A 19,867-nucleotide genomic window follows, 5' to 3' on the forward strand; every position below is an offset into this window, starting at 1 on the left:
GTCTTTTTTTTTCCACTTTCGAAGGATGTTAATGTTTCATATATTGAAAAAACTTAGTAAAAAGCAAGAATGGAAGGAACACAAAAGTAAATACAAACAGACACACTTAACTGTATGCAAACTAGATTATATAATTACACAGAGAGAAAAAAAATGATTCAAGTGATTTTGGATACAGCTTTTGGATTATAACACCCTGATTGGGATATATTCTAAAGGAGAAGAATGGCAAAAGAATTTTGAACTTCTTCATTTGTTGTTGGTGGTGTTGTCATAGCAATTCCAGTACTGCATTGTATCTATTGTAGGATTCAGCAAGTGAGTAAATTCAGTGATGTTTGTAATGCAGATTTGCACTGTGGGAGAAGGATAATACAAATATGGAACGAAAGTCTTAAAGTCTTAAATAATTAATTATCTATAATATGTAATCTATAGTTTTCTTAATTTTTTTTCTCTATATTCATTTTAAAAACCACATCAACTATTTCCTAAAGTCATTTTTACACACAGGTGAGCTAAAGCTAAGGGAGGTGAAGTAAATTTGAGAAGCAAGTCATTGGCTTAGCCAGCTCCGGCGAGCCCGCTCTCCAGAAGATTCCACTTGCCACTCTGTCTTCTGCTAACTGGGGGCTTCTCCTCTTCAGAGTTATTTATTCTGTTATGAGTAGTCTTCAAGTTTGTGCCATAGCTACTCTAGGCAGATGTTGAGTGTATCCTGAGGATGGAGACACAAGAAGCTGAGGTAATTGCTCCAGGCCACAGGGGCAAACACAGAAAGGGCAGAGGTCAGGCCAGCTCACCAAGGTGATGCCGGCTTTCAGGATGGTCAAGGTAGTGTGAATAGGGATTTTGTTCTATTTGAGGAAAGAGAACCCCCAAGGCTTTCCTATGAAGTATCTTTATGCTTAATACAATTTCCAAGAAGTAAAGGTGACTGAGGTATTTTAGAGCATGAAGGAGCACCAACATCAAACCTTTTCCTTGGCAGTAAAGGAAATAGAGTGCAGAAGACGCCTCCTGACTGGCCTCTGTCTCCAGTCAGCTTCATCCCGCTGCCAGCATTTCCTGGCTAAAGAGGCGTCTGACTTGAATGCATTCTGAGGCAAATCCAGCCCGCTGCCTGTGTATGTCTGAATCCTGGTGAAGTTAAATGCCCTTGAAATGCCTTCCTGAGATGTGTGATAAGAGGGAAAGTATGATAAACCCCCAGGGCAAGGCTGGAGGGTCAGGCCAGCCAAGCAGTTGGCAGCAAGGAAGGGTGTCGAGGACCCAGCACAGCAAGGAGTGTGCTGCGGCAGGGGAGGGAGGGCGTGCACCGGCACACCCTGGGCGCCACGTGGGATCTGTAACCTTGATGTTTCTCTTAAATTCTCTCCTTTGCTGATCCTTTTGAATACCTAAGGAGGGAAAATTAATTCTAAATAAAAAGTGTTGGGAAGTCATCATGTAGCTCTCCAGCACTCTCTGTCTTGATCTCACATCTCTGCTTAGACTCCATCCCTTTTGGATCAGAGGAGAAGTGACTGCAATAGCAGACTGGCTCTCCTGTGGACATGCCCAGGGCCCGGCAGGCTAGTGGTGGCTCCTGTACCTACAGCATGGCGACTCATCACACATGTCTCAGGCACGGTTGCTCCCCTCAGCTTCAGAAGGGCTTCTCATGAGTCATTTCAGACATTAGGTGAAAATAAAAATGTGAAGGACAGTGCTCAGTGGTGGCAAGGATGCTCTGAAATGGGTTGTCTGCTACGTTACTGGCAGGCATATAAATATGGGTAAAACTTTTATGAGCTACTTGATGGCATATGTAAACATTATTGTTAAAACTCACCCTTTAACACAATATTTCCAATAATGAAGCTATGCCAAGAAAATAATTCAAAATAATTTTAAATGTTTTAGTTATACAGGCTCTCATCACAAGACCATTCCCATTAGTGAAAAACTGTAAATAACTTAAAGGCTCAACAGTAACTTATAGTTATGTGTATCCACAAGAATACTATCTTGCAGACGTTTTAAAGTGTGGTTATTAACATGAGGTAACAGCATGGGTCTCAAAGCAGGACACAAAATACGGAAATGCTATAATTTTGACTATGTATCAAAATATATATAGAAAAATAAGGAACTCTGCCAACATTGCCGTTGGCTTACCCTGTAGAATGATGGATGCTTTAATCTACTATATTTAATAGTGTGTTGGGGTTCTGTTACTTCTACAGTGAAAAACAATTTAATAAAGGGAAAAACTAAAGTGAAAATGTTGAACCTAGATCTCCCAAGGTTTTAGAACTATGATAGGGTTGTCATAGCTAAGCATCACAGAGGAAGTAAGCAGCAAGGAGTGAAGAAGTGAAGTGTGCCATCTGCTGTGGCTGACAGTGTGAGGAGGAAGGAAGTTAATCCCACGTCACTGATGGATGCCTCTCAGTGCTTCTCGCCATCCACTCAGCAAACTTTCCACCAACATAGGAAAGTCTTGTGGGAAAACAAAGTCTCCCTCAAGGTATCACTCTTGATTCTTTTCTTTTACGCACGTGAAGATATGAGAATGTGGTACATAGTGAGGTCAGAGAAGGTTATCAGCTATTGTGAGGATTGACTTGACTGCTGTCATTTTCTATCAAAATATCTAGTGTGTAGTAGTAGTAGTATTTCGAAGTAGTATTTTGGCTTTGAAATGAACCAAGTTACGATTCTAGAAGAGAGCTGGCTTCTGCTGAGTACTTTCTCCATGTGCTGCCTGTTTTAGAGGCACAGAACCCTTGGAATTAGTTAGGTATGGCATTATTCCCACTTCATGGATGAGGGGACCAAAGCTATGTTAGGTGTCCAAGGGGATGCCAAGTCAAAAGCAAAGCTGCCATGGACCTAGATCTGTCCAACCTCAGAATCTTGGACTTCTCTCTCTGCCAGGCCAGCCCTGCACATCCTCGATCCTGATCCCCCAAGTTCCTCAGACAATGGTGCTCTGCCCATCTCCTTTCAGCTGCTCTCTCCTTTCAGCTTGCACCAGGCAAGCCAAACTTTCCCCAGCTGGACATGGCCCCTGCACCTAGCATTGTGCCAAGTAAGGTGTTGATTTACTGAATGCACCAACCCATACCTGCCCCCATTCTTTCCTTCCTCCCATGAGGGTCTGGAAAAATGATGAATGTAATGGGATGGGAGTGCGACTTCATTAATTCACAGCCAGTCAGAGGTCTACAGGTTTCGTCAAGAAAGCTCCTAAAGGAAGTTATACAAGCTCAGTTCAGAGAGAAAGCATTGCTTTGGGCCAAGAGGCTTTCTGCCTATTGATGCCTTAATGATAAAACCTGCCCGTTTCTGTGGCCCATCTTTGTTCCTTACCCAAGACCCAGTACTCATCTACTCTCTTACAAACTCATGCTCTGAGATTTCTTGCCTTTGAAGCCCAGACCTAAACCATTTCCAGTAAATAGCTCCACATTTGGGAGCTGGTGGTTGGTTCTGAAATGCCAGCAATAGTCAATGTGTGGCAGCATTAGCTGCCCAGACAGCAGTAGGCCATAGAACTCTGGGGACAAGAGTAGGACGAACATGGATAGCCCCTTCCTGACTCACTGTGCCTGTACTTGTGAGTGCTTGTGCAGAGGAGAGAGAAATGTGTGCAATGGCAAGGAACTGAAAGCCCTTCAATCAACACAATCACACGCCAAGGAAGTAGGGAAAGGAGCTTTATGGGCTTGGCTGGAAGAGCTGTTGCAGTCACAGGGGAGCCTTGGTTTCCTGTGGATGCAGCCCACTGCCCCCTTCCCTCCATCTCTCTTCCCCTCCTGCCTTAGGGTCAGGGTCCCAGTCACCTCCAGTCTTCCTGGGACTCCTTGGCCGTGGAATTGGGTAAGATCAGGTTGGAAAAGATGGCCTTTCTCGGCGTTGTCATGGCCATGGTCTTTATTCTATTCAGCTTGTCCCGGGCATTTTGGCATTTTCTCAGGCATGCTGCACACAGATCCTTCTCCTCCACCAGATACAAATTCTCCAGCCTCCTGATGGAGTCTATGAACGTTTCCGACTCGTCTGGCTTTGGAAAGGGGTTCCGCTTTGTGTTGAGCTTTTTCAGCTTCGGGAGCTTGGAGATACTCGTGGGGATGGTGTTCAGCAGGTTGTCATGGAGCCCTACCTCGTGGAGCTCCTTCAGGGCCCCCAGCGTGGTGGGCACGCTGTCCAGGTGGTTCAAGCCTAGGTTCACAGTGCGGATGTTCTTGAGTTGGTTCAGCTCCACAGGCAGCCCGTTGCTGGTCAGCCGGTTGTTGCTGACATTGAGATAGAGCAGGCTGGTCATCTGGCCGATGGACTCAGGCAGCTTGTCGATGTAGTTGCTGTGCAGGTCCAGCCACCGGAGGTTCTGGAACTTGGAAATGGAGTCAGGGATCTTCCTGATCAGATTCCGGCTAAGGTCCAGCTCATCTACGTCATTGAGGCGCAGGATGCACTTAGGGAAGGTGGTAATTCCCATCTTGCTCAAGTCAAGGCGCTTTCTCCCATCAAAAGTGATTTTGATGCAATTCTTGGCCACGTTGAGGGTAATCTTCTTGCCCTTGGGGCCTTTCCCACCCTTAGCCATGTTCTTTTAGTAAGTGGGTGATAGAAGTTTGTTGTTCTGATTGGATAGTTATCAGTGTGAGGAAAAATCATGAGAAACTGCTGAAAGATAAGAAAACATCTGGTTAGAAGATGCCAGAGGGCACTGGGCTCCCCCACATCATGACGCTTCACTCTGTAATGATTTTAAAAGCAGGAAAGAGGATGGCGGAGAGAAGTCAGGGTGAAGTGGACCCAGCTTAGCCATAGATCGTCAGCAAACTATGTGCCTTCTTCAGATTTTAATTTCTTGGTTGTTTAAATAGGAAGTGCAGGGACGGCCTGAAGGACACTACATGTCCCCCTAGCTGTGCCGTGCCCTGACTATAAATCCCCTCCACTGTCCTGGACTTTCCCATATGCCCCCACCCACAGTCATGTGTGTGTATGTGTTCTTGGATATCTGCCCGTTTCTCGACCCCCACATAAAGCTAGGCTTTCCTTAAGTTATCATACAAGTTTCTGGGGAGGGTCTGCTGAGTTTTCAAAGCCAACAGAAGCCTGGATCTTACAGAATAGTGTGGGTACTAAGATCTACTTCTCACATCCTTCTTTCCTTCATGGGCTCAGAGGAACTAGTCAGGCCTGGGCTACAGTGCAACAGGAGTCATGCAGAAAAGCCTGTTGTTCAGCTCAGGGGTACCAGGGTGCACCAGCTCTGCTACTCACAATCTTCTTAAATTCCCAGTGCTTGAGTGTCCTCATGAGCACACAGTGGGATGGTGGGTACTGGCAAAGCTCACGGAGAATGCTGTCTTTTCCATCTCCTACCCCTTCCCTCCTCCTCTCACATCCTTCACACTGGACTTCAACTCCTCTGCACAGACACTTGATAAATCGCCATGACTGCCTCAGTGTGGGGAAACAGAATGTCGATGTGATGTGATGGGGATTCTGTCTTCTGTATGCTTGGCTTAGAAGTCCAGCTCTGCTACTCACAATCTTCTTAAATTCCCAGTGCTTGGGTTTCCTCATTTGTGAAAACAGACGCTCTTATAGAGCTCTGAGGCGGTGTAAATCACCTAATACTATAAAGCACTTATAACAGTGCCTAGTGCATAGTAATAGCTTGATTAATGTTAGTTATTAAAAATTGCTATACATATTGTTTCTAAACCTCAACAGCAAGATCCACAGCATTACCCCTATCATAGAGAGACCAAGGCTCAGAAGTAAGGAAGGTCTGCAGCCAGGAAGAGGATGCAACTCTGCTCTGTTAGGTTCTGGGAACCCATTTTCTTTTCAACAACTCAGTGCCTCGTGCTTGCAAATTTTTTTTTTTTTTTTTTGGACCAAGATTCTAGAACCAGGCAAAAGTATGCCCTTGGGAGACACAAAGTTGCATTGCCTCTGTTCCCTGCAGGGATGGGCTGAGAGAGGTGCTCTACAGTTTCTGTACTTTATCACCTACACCTTTTATTGTGACCCAAGTTCATATAGCATGTGCATATTGAGCAATCAGGCTGTGCAAGCATATTGTCACAGGTTTTCCTCACCCAGGAATGCTCAGTGTCAAAGAGAAATGTGTACAAGCCTGTCTCACACTTGTGCTAAGTGTAGATCCCACTATCACCACTCGTAGCTGAAGGGTCACAGGGTCCCACCCTGTGCAAGGCCTGCTGGATCACAGCCCTCTGGGGTAGATGGTGGTCTCCACAGTAAACCAACGACAGAATTTTTAGCTCTCGGCAGCAATGATGTTCATTTACAGAGGCCTTGTCAGCTGACCCTATTCTTTAAAAATGGTGGACCCCCCACTTTCAGGCATAATTGGCTGGTTTCCAGAGCCAGCACCATATTCATCAGTATGGAACTGTCTATATCACTCAGCTGTGAGAAGCCAGATTGGATAAAGCAGCTTAATAAGCAAAGTGGAGTCCAAGTCCAGTTAAGATTGGGTATGCTCACTTGGTCCCACCAAACTCCTGAAAGCAAGTAAGGCCTTGGGCAGAATGCACAGGGAGGCACTCTGGGGATTCTGAGATAAATGGTATCAGGCAGATTGGAGAAGAAATCCATAACTCAAAGTAAGGACCAATCTGGACACAAGTTTCCTGGACTCCCTTTTCTCCCCTTAACCATTTCCCTTGGCCTGGACTAAAGGGCAGCACAGAACACAAAACTTTGGACCAGATGAGGACAGAAAGATTTCTGATTTCCAACAAGGGCCTCTTTTTCTGGTCCAAGGAACAGGAAAGGGAGTTTTAAGGTTCACAGACAGTGGGGAAAATCTGTTTTGTGCTCTGTTTTTTGTTTGTTTGTTTGTTTGCTTGTTTGTTTACTTCTCTCCTGTCTTATCCCAGGCCACTCTGTGTCCCTGGAGTCATCCAGACAGGCACCTAGAAACTGGAAGAAGAGAACCATTTTCTTTGATCAAACTGTGGTCTTCAGAGCGGGGGGCTTGCTTTGTTTTCTCTACCCTACTGCCACTTGGCACTAGAGGCAAAAACAGTTGCAAGAAGTGTGCATCAGATTTAGAAAACAAAATCCAGCCAGAAGACCAACAAGTCGGGAGAGAAGAGATGCTCCTGGGAGTCGCAGAGTGTCAGAGAGATTGCAATGGGACAGGAATTCAGGAAAAGTGATTCCAAAAGTTGTGTAGCAACCCTGGACTCACCCTGAGCTGCCTCTGCTTAAAGGCAGATGTGATTTCTTCATTATGTGAACATCAAAGAGTGTACTTACACAAACCTAAATGGTATAGCCTACTATAGACCTAGGTGCTTTTTAAAAGTAAAAAGTCCTGCTTTAAAAATATGTGTGTGTGTGTGTGTGTGTGTGTGCAGTCATGTGCCACATAATGATGTTTTGGTCAATAACAGATTGAATACACAACAGCTGTCCCATAAGATTATGATACTGTAAGTTTACTTTACCTCTTCCATGTTTAGATACACAAATACTTACTCTTGTGTTACAATTGCCTATAGTGTTCAGTACAGTAACATGCTGTACAGGTTTGCAGTCTAGGAGAAATAGGCTAAACCATCTAGTCTACCTAGATCTGTAGTAGGGTATACCATCTAGGTTTGTGTAAGTGCACTCTTTGATGTTCACACAATGATGAAATCTCCTAAGGATGCATTTTTCAGAAGGTGTTCAACCCAGACTGCGACAGTATCCTTTATAAATGAAGGCAAAATAAAGGCATTCTCAGATGGGTGAAAAATAAAAGCTTTTGCCACTAACTCAGCTGCTGTGAAAGATATGCCCGAGGAAGTTCTTCAGATGAAAGGGAAACTGTACTAAAGGGGAGCTTAGAACTTTGGGGATAAAGGAAATGCAATGGAAATGCTAAATATCTGAGTAAATGAGTATTTTTCTCTTCTAAATACCTTTAAAATATGTATGTGATTGAAAGAAAAATAACACTGTGTGATGCAGTTGTCAAGGTATGTAGATGTCATACATGGCAACTACTGCATAATGGGAAAGGCAGCGAGACCCATATGGTGGTAAGAGTTTTATACTGCTTTTGAAGTGGTGAAAGATTCATTCTAAGAAGGCTGTAAAGTATGTATACTTTAATCCTCAGAGCAATCACTAAGGCAATATATAAAAAGATACGTTAAATAGTAAAAAACTAAATGTATAAATGGAAATAAAACAGACCTTAAAAATTCAAATAAATACAAAAGAAGGAAAGCAAAATAATACAAAAGCAGGAAAAGGGAACAGAGGGAGCAATCAGAAAACAACTATTAAAATGATAGACTGAAATTCAAACACAGAAATACTTACATTAAATGAAAGTGACCTCATACACCATAATCTTTTAATAAAGACACAATTATCAGAATGGGTTACAAAAGAAAAAGACTCAATTATATGTTATCTATAAAGAAAATCTACTTTAAATAAATAAAAGTGAGTTGAACTAAAAGAATGTAAAAAGACATACCCTGCAAACACTAAAAGAAGGATGTAGTGACTTCATTAATATTAGGCAAAGTATATTTGAGAACAAGAAAATTTAGCTGAAGAAGATCATTACTTATTAATAAAATGAGCATTTAACCAATGAGACAAAAAAATCCTAACTATGCATGTACCAAACAGCAAAGCTTCAATTTAAATGAAGCAAAAATATAAAATTTAAAGCAAAAATTTACCATTAGAATTGGAGATATCAATATTTGTCTCTCAGCAGTCAATAGAACAGGTAGAGAGAAAATCAGCAAGGAAAAGGATTTCTCAACCTTGGCTCTATTGACATTTTAGACCAGATAATTCTTTGTTATCAGCAGGCATGGGGTGGTGACAGGGCTTGTGGGAAGACCTGTCTTGTGCATCATAGAATGTCTAGCAGAGTAAGGCCAGGAGATTCTACCCACTGGTTGCCAATAGCTACCCACTAGTTATAACAATCAATAATGTCTCTTGACATTGCCAAATGTCCACTGGGGAGCAAAATTGCCTGGAGATGAGAATTACTAGTATAGAATAACTCACTATTACCATCAACCAACTGAATCTGACATTTGCAAAGCACTCTACCGAGCAATTGCAGAATACAAACTCTTTTCCAGGTACATATGGAATATTCACTAACACAGACTATATTTCAGGTCATGAAACAAACCTTAACAAATTTACAGGAGTTGAAATTGTACAAAAAACCTGGTTCTTTGAAAAGATTAATGAAAAAATAGCCAGATTCACAATTTTGAAAAAAGAAAGAGAAGCCAAATTACAAATATCAGGGTTAAAGGGAGGATTTACTAAAACCCAATAAGAGAACAATACAAACAACTCTAAAAAAAGAGGAACTTAGATAAGATCAACTACAAACTACTAAATATTTATGAAGGAATGAAAACCCAAATAGACCTCTATTTATTGAAGAAATTGAATTCATCATTGAAAACCTTTCAGAAAAGAAAACCCGAAGCCCCACGTTATTGATAGAATAGAATGTTGGTAGAATTGCTAAATTCCATCAAACATTTAAAGAAGACTGTCTCGGTCCACTCAGGTTACAGTAACAAAGTACCACAGACTAGGTGGCTTATAAACAATGTAAATTTATTTCTCTCTGTTCCAGAGGCTGGGAAGTCCAAACCAAGTCATTGGCAGATTTGGCATGTGTTAAGAGCATGCTACCTGGTTCATAGGTGTTTGATTGCTATGACATCGCATGGTAGAAAGAGAGCAAAACAGTTGTCTGGGACCCTTTTGGTAAGGGTACAAATTTCATCTATGAAGTCTCCACCCTCTTGATCTAATTTCCTCTCAAATGCCTCACTTTCTAATACCATCACATTGGAGGTTAGAGTTTCAACACAGAGATTTTCAGGGGACACGAGCATTCAGACAATTACAAAGACATACTAGCAATTTGACATGATCTTTTTCAAAAAAATAGACTAGAGAACAATTCTCAACTTTTCTGATGTCAGCATTACCCTGATGCTAAAATCACACAAAGACAATATAAGAAAGAGATCTTCAGACCAATAACCTTTTTGAACGTAGTTATAAAAATCTTCAACATAATATTAGCAAATTGAATCCAGTAACATATAAAAAGAATTGACAACTCAAGCTTACTCAATACTTGGAAATCAGTTAATGTACTATATTAACAGACTGAAAAGAAAAAAATACCTTATAAATTTATGCAGAAAAAACATCTGACAAATTTAACATCCATTAGTTATTAAAAACTCTCAGCAAACTGGTAATAGAAAGGTTCTTCCTTATCTGGCTACAGGACCATCCACAAAAAAAATTAGAGCTAATATCATATTTGGTGAAGGACTGAAGGTTCTTCTTTGAAGTTTCAGAATAAGGTAAGAGAACACACTCTATGTCTGTTCAATAATACTTTGGAAATTCTAACCATTGTAATAATGCAAAAAAATAAAAGGCATGCAGACAGAAAAGAATGAAATAAAACCGTTCCTATGCACAGATGACATGACTGTCCAGACAGAGAATCCCACAGAATTTAAAAAGCACTCTTGGAACTAATAAGTGAGTTTAGCAAGGTTATAGGTTATAAGGTTAGCACACAAAACCCCCATTGCATTTCCATATATGAGCTATTAACAATTGGAAACTGAATTTTGAAAAATAATAATGCTCCAAAAAATAAAATACTTCCATATTTCACATAAGTAACAAAAACATGCAGCATTTTTATAATAAAAATTATTTAATACTGATGTAAGAAAGCAAAGAAGATCTAAATAAATGGAGAAACATACCCTGTCCATGAATTGGATGACTGGACAGGGAATTAGACCCCAATTGGGAAGAATGTCAACTCTTCCCAAATTGGTCTAATCAAGATTACAGCAGGATTATTTACACATATGAATTAATAGATTTTAAAATTTATATCAAAGGAAAAAAACTAGAAATGAAAAATAATTTTGAAAAAGAGTAATAGAGTTGGGATTATGCTTCCCAATTTTAAAATTTACCATATAGTTACAGCATGTGGTATTGGTGATGGGACAGGTACATAGGTCAATGGAACGGAAAGTAAAGTCCAGAAGTAGATCTACACAAACATGGCTAAATGGTCAATTGATTTTTGACAAAAAGTCAAACAAAGTTCAATAGAGAAACAATGACCTTTTCAGCAAATGTTGTTGAAATTGGTTATTTATATGCAAAAAATTGAACCTTGGCCTAATTAATTCACATTAACTCAAAATGGATCATAGATTTGAATGTAAAATGTAAAACCATAAAACTGAAAAGAAAATGAAGAACAAAATCATGACTTTGAGTTAGTCAAAAGCACAGTTTACAAAAGATAGCAGTTGGGGGGAAATAGGGGAGGGACGGTGGGAGGTGGGGAGCTGGGGAGAGATAGCAAGGGGAGAGATGCCAGATGTAGGTGATGGGGAGGAAGGCAGCAAATCACACTGCCACGTGTGTACCTATGCAACAATCTTGCATGTTCTTCACATGTACCCCCAAACCTAAAATGCAATAAAATAAATAAATGGGAAAAAAAAAGATAGCATTAATGAGTTGAACAAAATTAAGAACTCTGTGAAGTCCGTGCACGGTGGTTCACGGCTGTAATCCCAGCACTTTGGGAGGCCGAGGTGGGTGGATCACGAGATCAAGAGATCAAGACCATCCTGGCCAACATGGTGAAACCCCGTCTTTACTAAAAATACAAAAAAGTTAGCTGCGCATGGTGGCGTGTGCCTGTAGTCCCACCTAATCGGGAGGCTGAGGCAGGAGAATTGCTTGAACCCGGCAGGCAGAGGTTGCAGTGAGCCGAGGTCACGCTACTGCACTCCAGCCTGGCGCCTGGTGATGGAGTAAGACTCTGTCTCAAAAAAAAAAAAAAAAGAACTCTGTGAAAAAAAAAAAAGTTGAATATGAAATGGCAAGCTACAGACTAGAAGAAACAGTGCAAATCTCTTATACCATAGATAGCTGGTATCCAAAATCTATAAAGAGCTTTTCAACTCAGCAGTAAGAAAGCAAACAATACAATTTTTTTAATGTCCAGAATATTTAAAGATAAATTTCACCATAGAAATGTACAAACACAAAAATCAATAGTACGAAGTTTTGGTAAGGAGGTACTGCAACTAGAATTCTCATTCCTTGCTGATGCGAAAGCAAAATGGTACAGTCCCTTAGAAAACACTTGTGAAATTTCTTATAAAATTAACCATATAACTATTATATGATCTGGCATTTTCCCAGCTGAGTATTTACTCTAGAAAAGTAAGATTTCTGTGTTCATGCTAAAACTTGTTCGCATGTGTTTATAGCTGCTCTATTCATAATTGTCTCAAACAGAAAAATAATAAACGTCCTTCAGTGGGTTGATTCCTAATACTGTACAGTAGTTCCCCTTATCTGCCGTTTCCATTTCCACGTGTTTAGTTCTGCAGATTGGAAATGTTAAATGGAAAACTCCAGAAATAAGAAATTTATACATTTTGAATTGCTTGCTGTTCTGACTAGTATGAGGAAATCTCAGGCCACCCTGCTGCATTCCACCCGGACCTTGAATCATCCCTTTGTCCAGTGGATCCAGTCTGTAAACACGATTTGCCCATTAGTCACTTAGTAGCTGTCCTAATAGTGACTGTGATGCTGCCAATTCAGGTATGCCAAAGGGAGAGAAGCCTTAACGTGCTTTCTTTAAGTGAAAACGTAAAAGTTCTTGACTTGGGAAAGAAAATAAATCATATGTTGAGGTGGCTAACATCTACAGCAAGAATGAATCTTTTATCTGTGAAGTTGTGAGTGTATATTGTTGAAATTGTTCTATTTTGTGATGAATTATTGTCGTACATCTCTTACCGTGCCTAACTCATAAAGTAAACTTTATCATAAGCATGTTTTCCTATAGGAAAAACATAGTATACTATAGTGGTTTCAGGCATTCAATGGGGGTCTTAGAACATATCACTTGTGGAAAGTGAGGACTGTAGTAATGGAATACTACTAAGCACAAAGTCTATTGATACATGCAACAATTTGGATGAACCCTAAAGCACTTTGCCTAATTAAAAAAAAAAATCTCAAAAGTCTACATGAATGGAATGACTTCGTTTATGTGACCTTCTAAAAAATCCGTAACTTTAAGTGCAGGACAGATCTGTGGTTGTAGGGATTAGGGGTGGGGAAAAGGCTTGACTAGAAGGGAAAGGCACATTAGTTTTCTGGGGTGATGTCACTGTCTGCACCCTAACAGTGGTGGTGGTTACATGAATCTATACATCTGTTAAAGCTTAGAGAACTGTGCACAAAGAGGCAATTTTACTGTAGACATATTAAAAAATCATTTTTTAAAAAAACTTTACAAAACAGTTGGGACTCCATATTCTACTTCTGTTCCTCTCACTATGCCTGCTGGCTCGTCCCACGTTGGAAGTCTGTGACTTTGTTACGATACAACCCCACACAACCCATTTCTACCCCTGGAAAGACATCCAAATAGGTAGCAACTGAGCACTGCTGTGGTCCAATGTGTATGCCTCCCTTGTGTGTTGCCAGGGGGATGTTGTGTACCACAGGGAAGAGCTGTTCACAAGCTGGCATGTCAGAAAAATGGTGTACTGTGCTTGAGTTGAAATCTTCATTAAAAAGAGATGAACTGAGATCACGGAAGCCTATGCACTCATCTGAGATGTTTATCAATGGCTTCTCCCCATGGTAGGTTTTCTAGATTTAGCAAATAAAATTGCAGGATCCCCAGTAAAAGTTGAGCTTCAGATAAACAACAAATAGTTTTTAGTATATATATGTCCCAAATACCGCATAGTCCTATATTATATTTGGCAACCCTATCCCATGGGCATAAACAATTAGTAAATTTCCATTTGTCTGTGGTCGGTATTAGTCGTTTGTGACTGATTTAAGCTATGTCCGTGTGCTTACTGAAGTATTCATTCATTTGTTCACTCACTGTATGTGCATATTGAGTGCCTACCATATATCAAACCTCTGGGCAATATAGATAAACAGTAAACAGACCTGGCCCTCAAGTTGAAATAGTTCAAATCTAGACCCTCACTGATTCTGGTCACGAGATTCCCCTGAACATCCAAAACCTGGGCCGCCTTTTGGTTTTCTTTCACTCTAAGATAAAATTCAGCTCAGGGAAGCTAATCACACTGAGCATGGGTTAGAGAGAATCCTGGACAGGAAGGGGTCCTTCCAGCAGACGGGAGATCCAGCCAGTTGGGCCCAGCTGTTCCTGCTGCTCACAGCCCACCCACACTGTGAGGAGAAGCCCTCCCAGCTCTGATGAATGGTAATGAGGAAGCAACGCAGAGCTGGATACAAAGAACTCCTCCATTAAGGAGCCTCTCTTCAAAGGGCCCTTTGGCTCTGAGCCTGCCCATTAATCACCTCAGGGTAAAGTGCGGGCTGACTGGGATAATGTACTTCACCTCCCCAGCAAGCCTGGGTCCTGAGGCAGTGCCCCAGGGCCAGATGGGGCACGGTGAGCTTCCACCCTCTCTGTGCTTCTCCCTGGGGCCCTGGCAGGGACCCTTGCTCTCGGTTATAGAAGGCAGAGTATGTTGCATGGCTCAGGGTCCATCCTGACACCCTAAGCTGCCCAGTACTACTAGAAGCAGACCCAGTGCCAGAAGCCCCATCTCAGAGCCCCCAGAGACCAGGGACACACCTTGTGTTATTCAACTCTGTGTAGCCACTTCCTGCCCAGGGTAAGAACTGGCAAAAAAAGGGAGAAACAGATGATCTTTGGATCATCTTTTTGAAACTGGCTAGATATCCTATTATCAATTCATAAAATTCTTGAAATGTCAGAGTAGGATCATCCCACACAAGGGAAGCTAATAGTTACAGGGAGAAAGATATAAGTAGATAAGCAGATAGAGGGGTGACTACACAGATGAATGAATGCATTTATGTGTTGCTAGATGGATAATAGATTTCATTTCACATGAACAGCTTAGAAGCTCAAATTTAAGAGGTTTCTAAATACACTGGGTGTTTTTGTTCTTGTACAATTGGCTTTTATACTTTGGAAAAAGTGGATCTGTTGGTTTTACTTTAATTTCTAATTAATTTTTTCTCTCTAGTCATTGTGAATCAAACAGCATGGTAGGACACCCCATGGATATCTAAATTAAAAAAGTAATGGCAACCAATATATTAATGCCATCCAAATATTTGCAAGCATTTTCAGTTGTAAGACCCTTGTTATTATGATACTAGAATTTGTCTGTTGCTTCACACACATGTATCTTTGACTACATTTAGGCAAGACTGATTTTGTTTCTATATCTCTAACATCTCTAAATAGCTTGCTAATACAATCTCACAATAGTAATTTCAATCTTTCAACTGATCCGTTGAGATACAGGACAGACACATGGAACTGAAACCCCCAAAGTCACTGCCATTTCGCAGCCAGTATTTGGGACTAGCTTTATAGGAGGTTTCATGTCATGTGGATGACAAATATCCTTTGCTTGTGGTTCATCTCTTAAGAGGAAATGATGAAAACTTCCCTCAACAGCTCACTCATTCAAAAGTAAGTGCATTTGTTCTCTCTCCCAACCCTCATATTTACTGTGCATGTAACAGCCCAGCTCACCTAGCTGTGACCTCCCGAGTGGCTTCAGGTCACTCCCTGTGTCCTCTGCCCCTTCTAGAATAGGCAGCCTCCTTCTAAAGAGAGGCGGGGCTGTATCTTCACAGATGGAGTCCATGGGAGGTGGAGACCTGTGCTGTCATGGTGGGTCCTGTGTGTGTAATGGTTGTGTTGGGAACCTCTGAGCAGGCCTCCGAAATCAGCACTAACTTTTGACTCGGACATAGGTTGGAGAATTACCACTTGTCCACTGCTCATTCTGGACCAGAAACTGTGTGCTGTGCTACTCGCTCTGCAGTGTTACCTAGATTTAGGGATATAGATTCCTTGGGGGTATAAACATAAAGTGCTTTAGTTTGTTTCCACTAACTGCCCCAACATGAGCCCTGCTTCCCTGTGGGCAGAAGGACAGATTACCAGAAAAGGAGAGATTAGAGGTGCAGAGAGGATGGTGCAGCTCACAGCAATAGCTCCACCACACGCTGGGCAGAGCTGATGGGAAGATGATGGCAGGAGAGAGATGTAGAAGCAGGGGTTGGAATCTTACAGGGACTCCACGGTTTAGGGGGGTTCTGTTATCAATTTTGGAAATACTGCCAACGTCAAGAGCCTCTCTCCATCATTCATTCATGGTACCAAAGAAACTGCCTCAAACAGACTGCTGGGCCCTTCATGTATATCTAATCTCCAGAGCAACCATGCAAAATATCAACCTTATTTTTGCAATAAGAGAATTGAGACTCAGAGAAGTTAAGTGACTTTCCCAAGGTCACACAGACAGCAAAGAGTACAGCCAAGGTCAAACCTTGATGTGTCTGATACCCAAGCTGGTGTATAATCTTTCCATACACCGTGCCACCTGTCTCTCTCCTCCCTCTGTTGCCTGTGTTCCAGCAGTGGCAAATGCCTCATCCTGGGGGTACATTGCTCTTCCCCACTGCCTTCAAGAAGCAGAAGCCATTCTGGAAACCTATGACTCTCAGGCTGAAAGCCACACCCACTTAGGCACAGGAAATTAAGGAAGGCCACTGGCCCTCCATGGCTTCATGCCTCAAGAAGGCTGTTCTGGTTTTGCTGGAATCTCTGGCATTGGAACCAAGGAATGTCAGGAGTCCCCAGAACTCTGGGTGATGAGACACTTGCTCAAGTCCATTCTAATTTGGCATGGGTTGGCCTGAGAACTGCAATGTCACCCCCCACCCCCAGGCAGTCTGCTAAATGAAGAATGGTGTGCACTCTGGCTGAAGCAACCAGCCAACTCAACAGAGTGAAGAAACAGAGAGCCAGCCTTAGCCAAAGTCCCTGCAGAGGTTCAGTAATGCAGATATCCCACTGACCTTTTGGAAGAACTAACCACGGGCAAATAAGGTCCTTGAAGAAATCACTTCAGTGTGACCCATTGCCTGCTCACTCTACTGCCCAGAGGCCAACATGTAGGATGCTCATTTTCATAGATGTATCATATATAGTGGGCATATATCTAAATATGTACATATATGAATGTTAATAATATTTTAATAGCATTAATGGAGTCATTAAACTGATCTTGAAATTGACAATAAAAGAGAGAAAGAGAAACAGTTTATGGGGCACACATAATGCTGTGAGCCAGTTCACTTCATGGTCATGTGTCCGTGGGCAGCAATGGAGGCAGGAACTGGTTGTTCCTCAGCTCCTCCAGTCCCTGCAGGATTAACGCAGTGTGGACGCCTTGCCACGTGGAGTGTAAGTCAAGAGTGCAAAGACAGGCTTTTCACGTAGCATAGCCCAGGAACATTGGCCAACTGCATTCCCCAGTACTCGTCAGAGAGGCAGTGATTTCTTTTGCCCTGGAGGGCTGTGGGCTGCTATAGCACCCCTGTCTCAGGGGCTGCTGTATGCAGACCGCCAGAAGTTTGATTACTATGTGAGCTCACTGGAAAGCCTAAACTCTCGTAAGCTACTTCTGCTGTTGCCAAACAGCGGTCATCTCCACTTGCTGGTCAAATGATGCCTCCCCTGCACTCCTGCCCCCGCCCACACACATCCTCAGACCCACACTAAGAGGTCCATCATGCCCATGTCTTCATAAAGTGACTTCTTCTTTGTCATTTCAGTCATCCACACCACTCTCCTTTGTCGTAGGAATATTCCTCCCATTCTGGGTGGTGCGGGGGAAGGGAGTGTGTATGAGGAGTTTGTCTGGGCTCGCACAGCTGCCTTATTCCAGCACTGCTGTAGGAAATGTTCTTCCCAGTACATCAAAACTTCCACCCCCATGTCTGTAAAGCAGCAAACAAAGTGTCTGTATAAAAATTCTCAGATTCACTTCATTTGGCAGTTATCTGGTTAATTTGATCAACCCAGCTCTAAGTGTCTTCCTGGGATATTACACATTTATAGCTTTGTCTGCTCCTAGTATTATTTACTTCTCTATCCTTAGCACCGGCTCGGCTCTGCACGTGTGCTGCCTGGAAAGCCGTTAGCTGTCAAACTCCCCCCTTTCCCCTAGCGGATAATAAGAATTCAACTTTTATTTGGAGCAAAAGTTCCCAGGAGGTCACATGGCCCAATAACAAAAGATTATGATTTCTTATTGGTTTTATAGCATCTATTTTGTAATTTGGATGTACTCTGTTTTAATTGGATTTGTTAAAGGAACAAAAGGGAATAGGTGCCTTACAATTAAAATAAAATATTAAGATGATTAGTTTAACAGACTAGAAATGCCTTGTTTCTCCACCCTGGGTTCAAAACACACAAACCAACCTCAACAGAAGCAAAAGCCAAAGAACCAAGGCAGACCTGGCCCCTTTAAAGCCCATAAGGTGAGCAGTGATTCCATTCTACCCAATGTGTTTTAAGCGCTGCTATTGCCAGCTCATCTCCTCCCACAGATAAGGAAACTGGGCCTCAGAGAAGTGGCTTGGCAGGGGGATTGTACCAGGGCTTTGGCTGTGGTGGGTGTGCCCAGCCCCCCATTTTCCTTCCCCATGACCCTGGATGGTCTCCTGAACACCACAAGCTTCAGCTTGCACTCATGGAAAGAGGAGGTAAAAGTGGCTGTTTCCCCAAGGTCAGGGGGAGGGGAACGTGTGGTCCTTGGAGGCTTTGGCTGTGAGGGGTGTGTGTGTGTGTGTGTGTGTGTGTGTGTGTGTGTGTGTGTGTTGTGTTGGTGGAGGTTGGCCCAGGAGGCAGCAGCATGGATGGGACTGCATAGCTGACCAACTGTGGAGCTGGGGCTCCAGGTGCCAGCCAGGTAGAAACCCCATTTAGACCCTGCACCCCAGTGCCCTTATGGACAGTGACCCCCATCCCCTGAGTTCAGGCTTTCAGTTAATTTATTCTGGGGGACAAGAGGACATATTCTTCCTGTGAGCTGCACAGGCCCCCTTGTATCATGCTGGGGCATCTCCTCCATGGAGTTCTTTCTACACAGCACATCCTCTAGTTCTAGTGAGAGCCTACTGTCAACACGACCCAAAGTCCACTGTGGCACCCTATCTGCTGCAGGACAGCTCGCAGCTCTGTGGCAGCTTTGCTGACCGCCTACCACCTGGGTAGGTGTAAAATGACTGAGAAAGGGAATGCTGAGGGTCCACTCTAAGGATGCAGCTGAACTTCCCATGGCCTTTTGAAGTCATCTACTCATCAACAGTATTTGCTGACAACCTATGATGAATGAGGCACTGTTCCAGGCAGCAAACAAAATGAAGGTCTTGCTCACATTCTAGAAGAAGAATCAAGCAAAAGTAAAGTATCATGATAGGTGTGATGGATGTTAGAAAGAGAAAGAGAGTAGAAGGGAAATGGAAGATGTGCTTTTTTGGAAAGGGGTGGCCAGGAGGGCCCTCTTTCAAAAGAAGATATCTGAGCAGAGATCAGAGGAAGTGAGGATTCAGGGAGATTTCAGAGGGAGGAAACATCCAGGGGAAAGGCCTCATTACAGAGAAAAGGGGATGGACAACAAGAGGAAGGAGTGGAGAAGGACAGAGGAAGAAAGAAGGAAGGAGGAAAGGGAGGGTGGGAGAAGGCACAATAAAAGATAAGTAAATAAACAGGAGAAACCCAGCCCTGAGGCTGGTACCAGGCATGGAGTTGAACTGGGCTGATCTCATAGCCTCTGGGCTCCAGCAGGAAGCTACTATGTCCTGGACCACATACTGCAGCCCAGTGAGTGGGGACATCAGGGGGGAGTGGAAATAGCCCAGGCATGGGAGAGAG

The 19,867-nt window shown here is 42.6% G+C and overlaps 2 protein-coding genes across 8 annotated transcripts in view; one reads left to right on the forward strand and one right to left on the reverse strand.

Moving 5' to 3' along the window:
• The window catches only part of WDFY4 (WDFY family member 4), a 310,404-nt gene that overhangs the window by 237,273 nt on the left and 53,264 nt on the right, over positions 1-19,867 (forward strand). The gene's annotated exons all lie outside the window — the stretch shown is intronic.
• LRRC18 (leucine rich repeat containing 18) lies at positions 2,254-4,675 on the reverse strand. The gene has a single exon (XM_032266907.1). The coding sequence runs from the start codon at positions 4,592-4,594 to the stop codon at positions 3,827-3,829; it is 768 nt and encodes a 255-aa protein (XP_032122798.1). The 5' UTR covers positions 4,595-4,675; the 3' UTR covers positions 2,254-3,826.

Source organism: Sapajus apella, unplaced genomic scaffold (assembly GCF_009761245.1).
Source record: "Sapajus apella isolate SASKATOON/1434 unplaced genomic scaffold, GSC_monkey_1.0 scaffold161, whole genome shotgun sequence".
Taxonomy (NCBI): domain Eukaryota; kingdom Metazoa; phylum Chordata; class Mammalia; order Primates; family Cebidae; genus Sapajus; species Sapajus apella.

Bases quoted from the DNA above. Each gene is read 5' to 3' on its own strand.
- LRRC18 (XM_032266907.1), bottom strand. From the start codon at position 4,594: ATGGCTAAGGGTGGGAAAGGCCCCAAGGGCAAGAAGATTACCCTCAAC.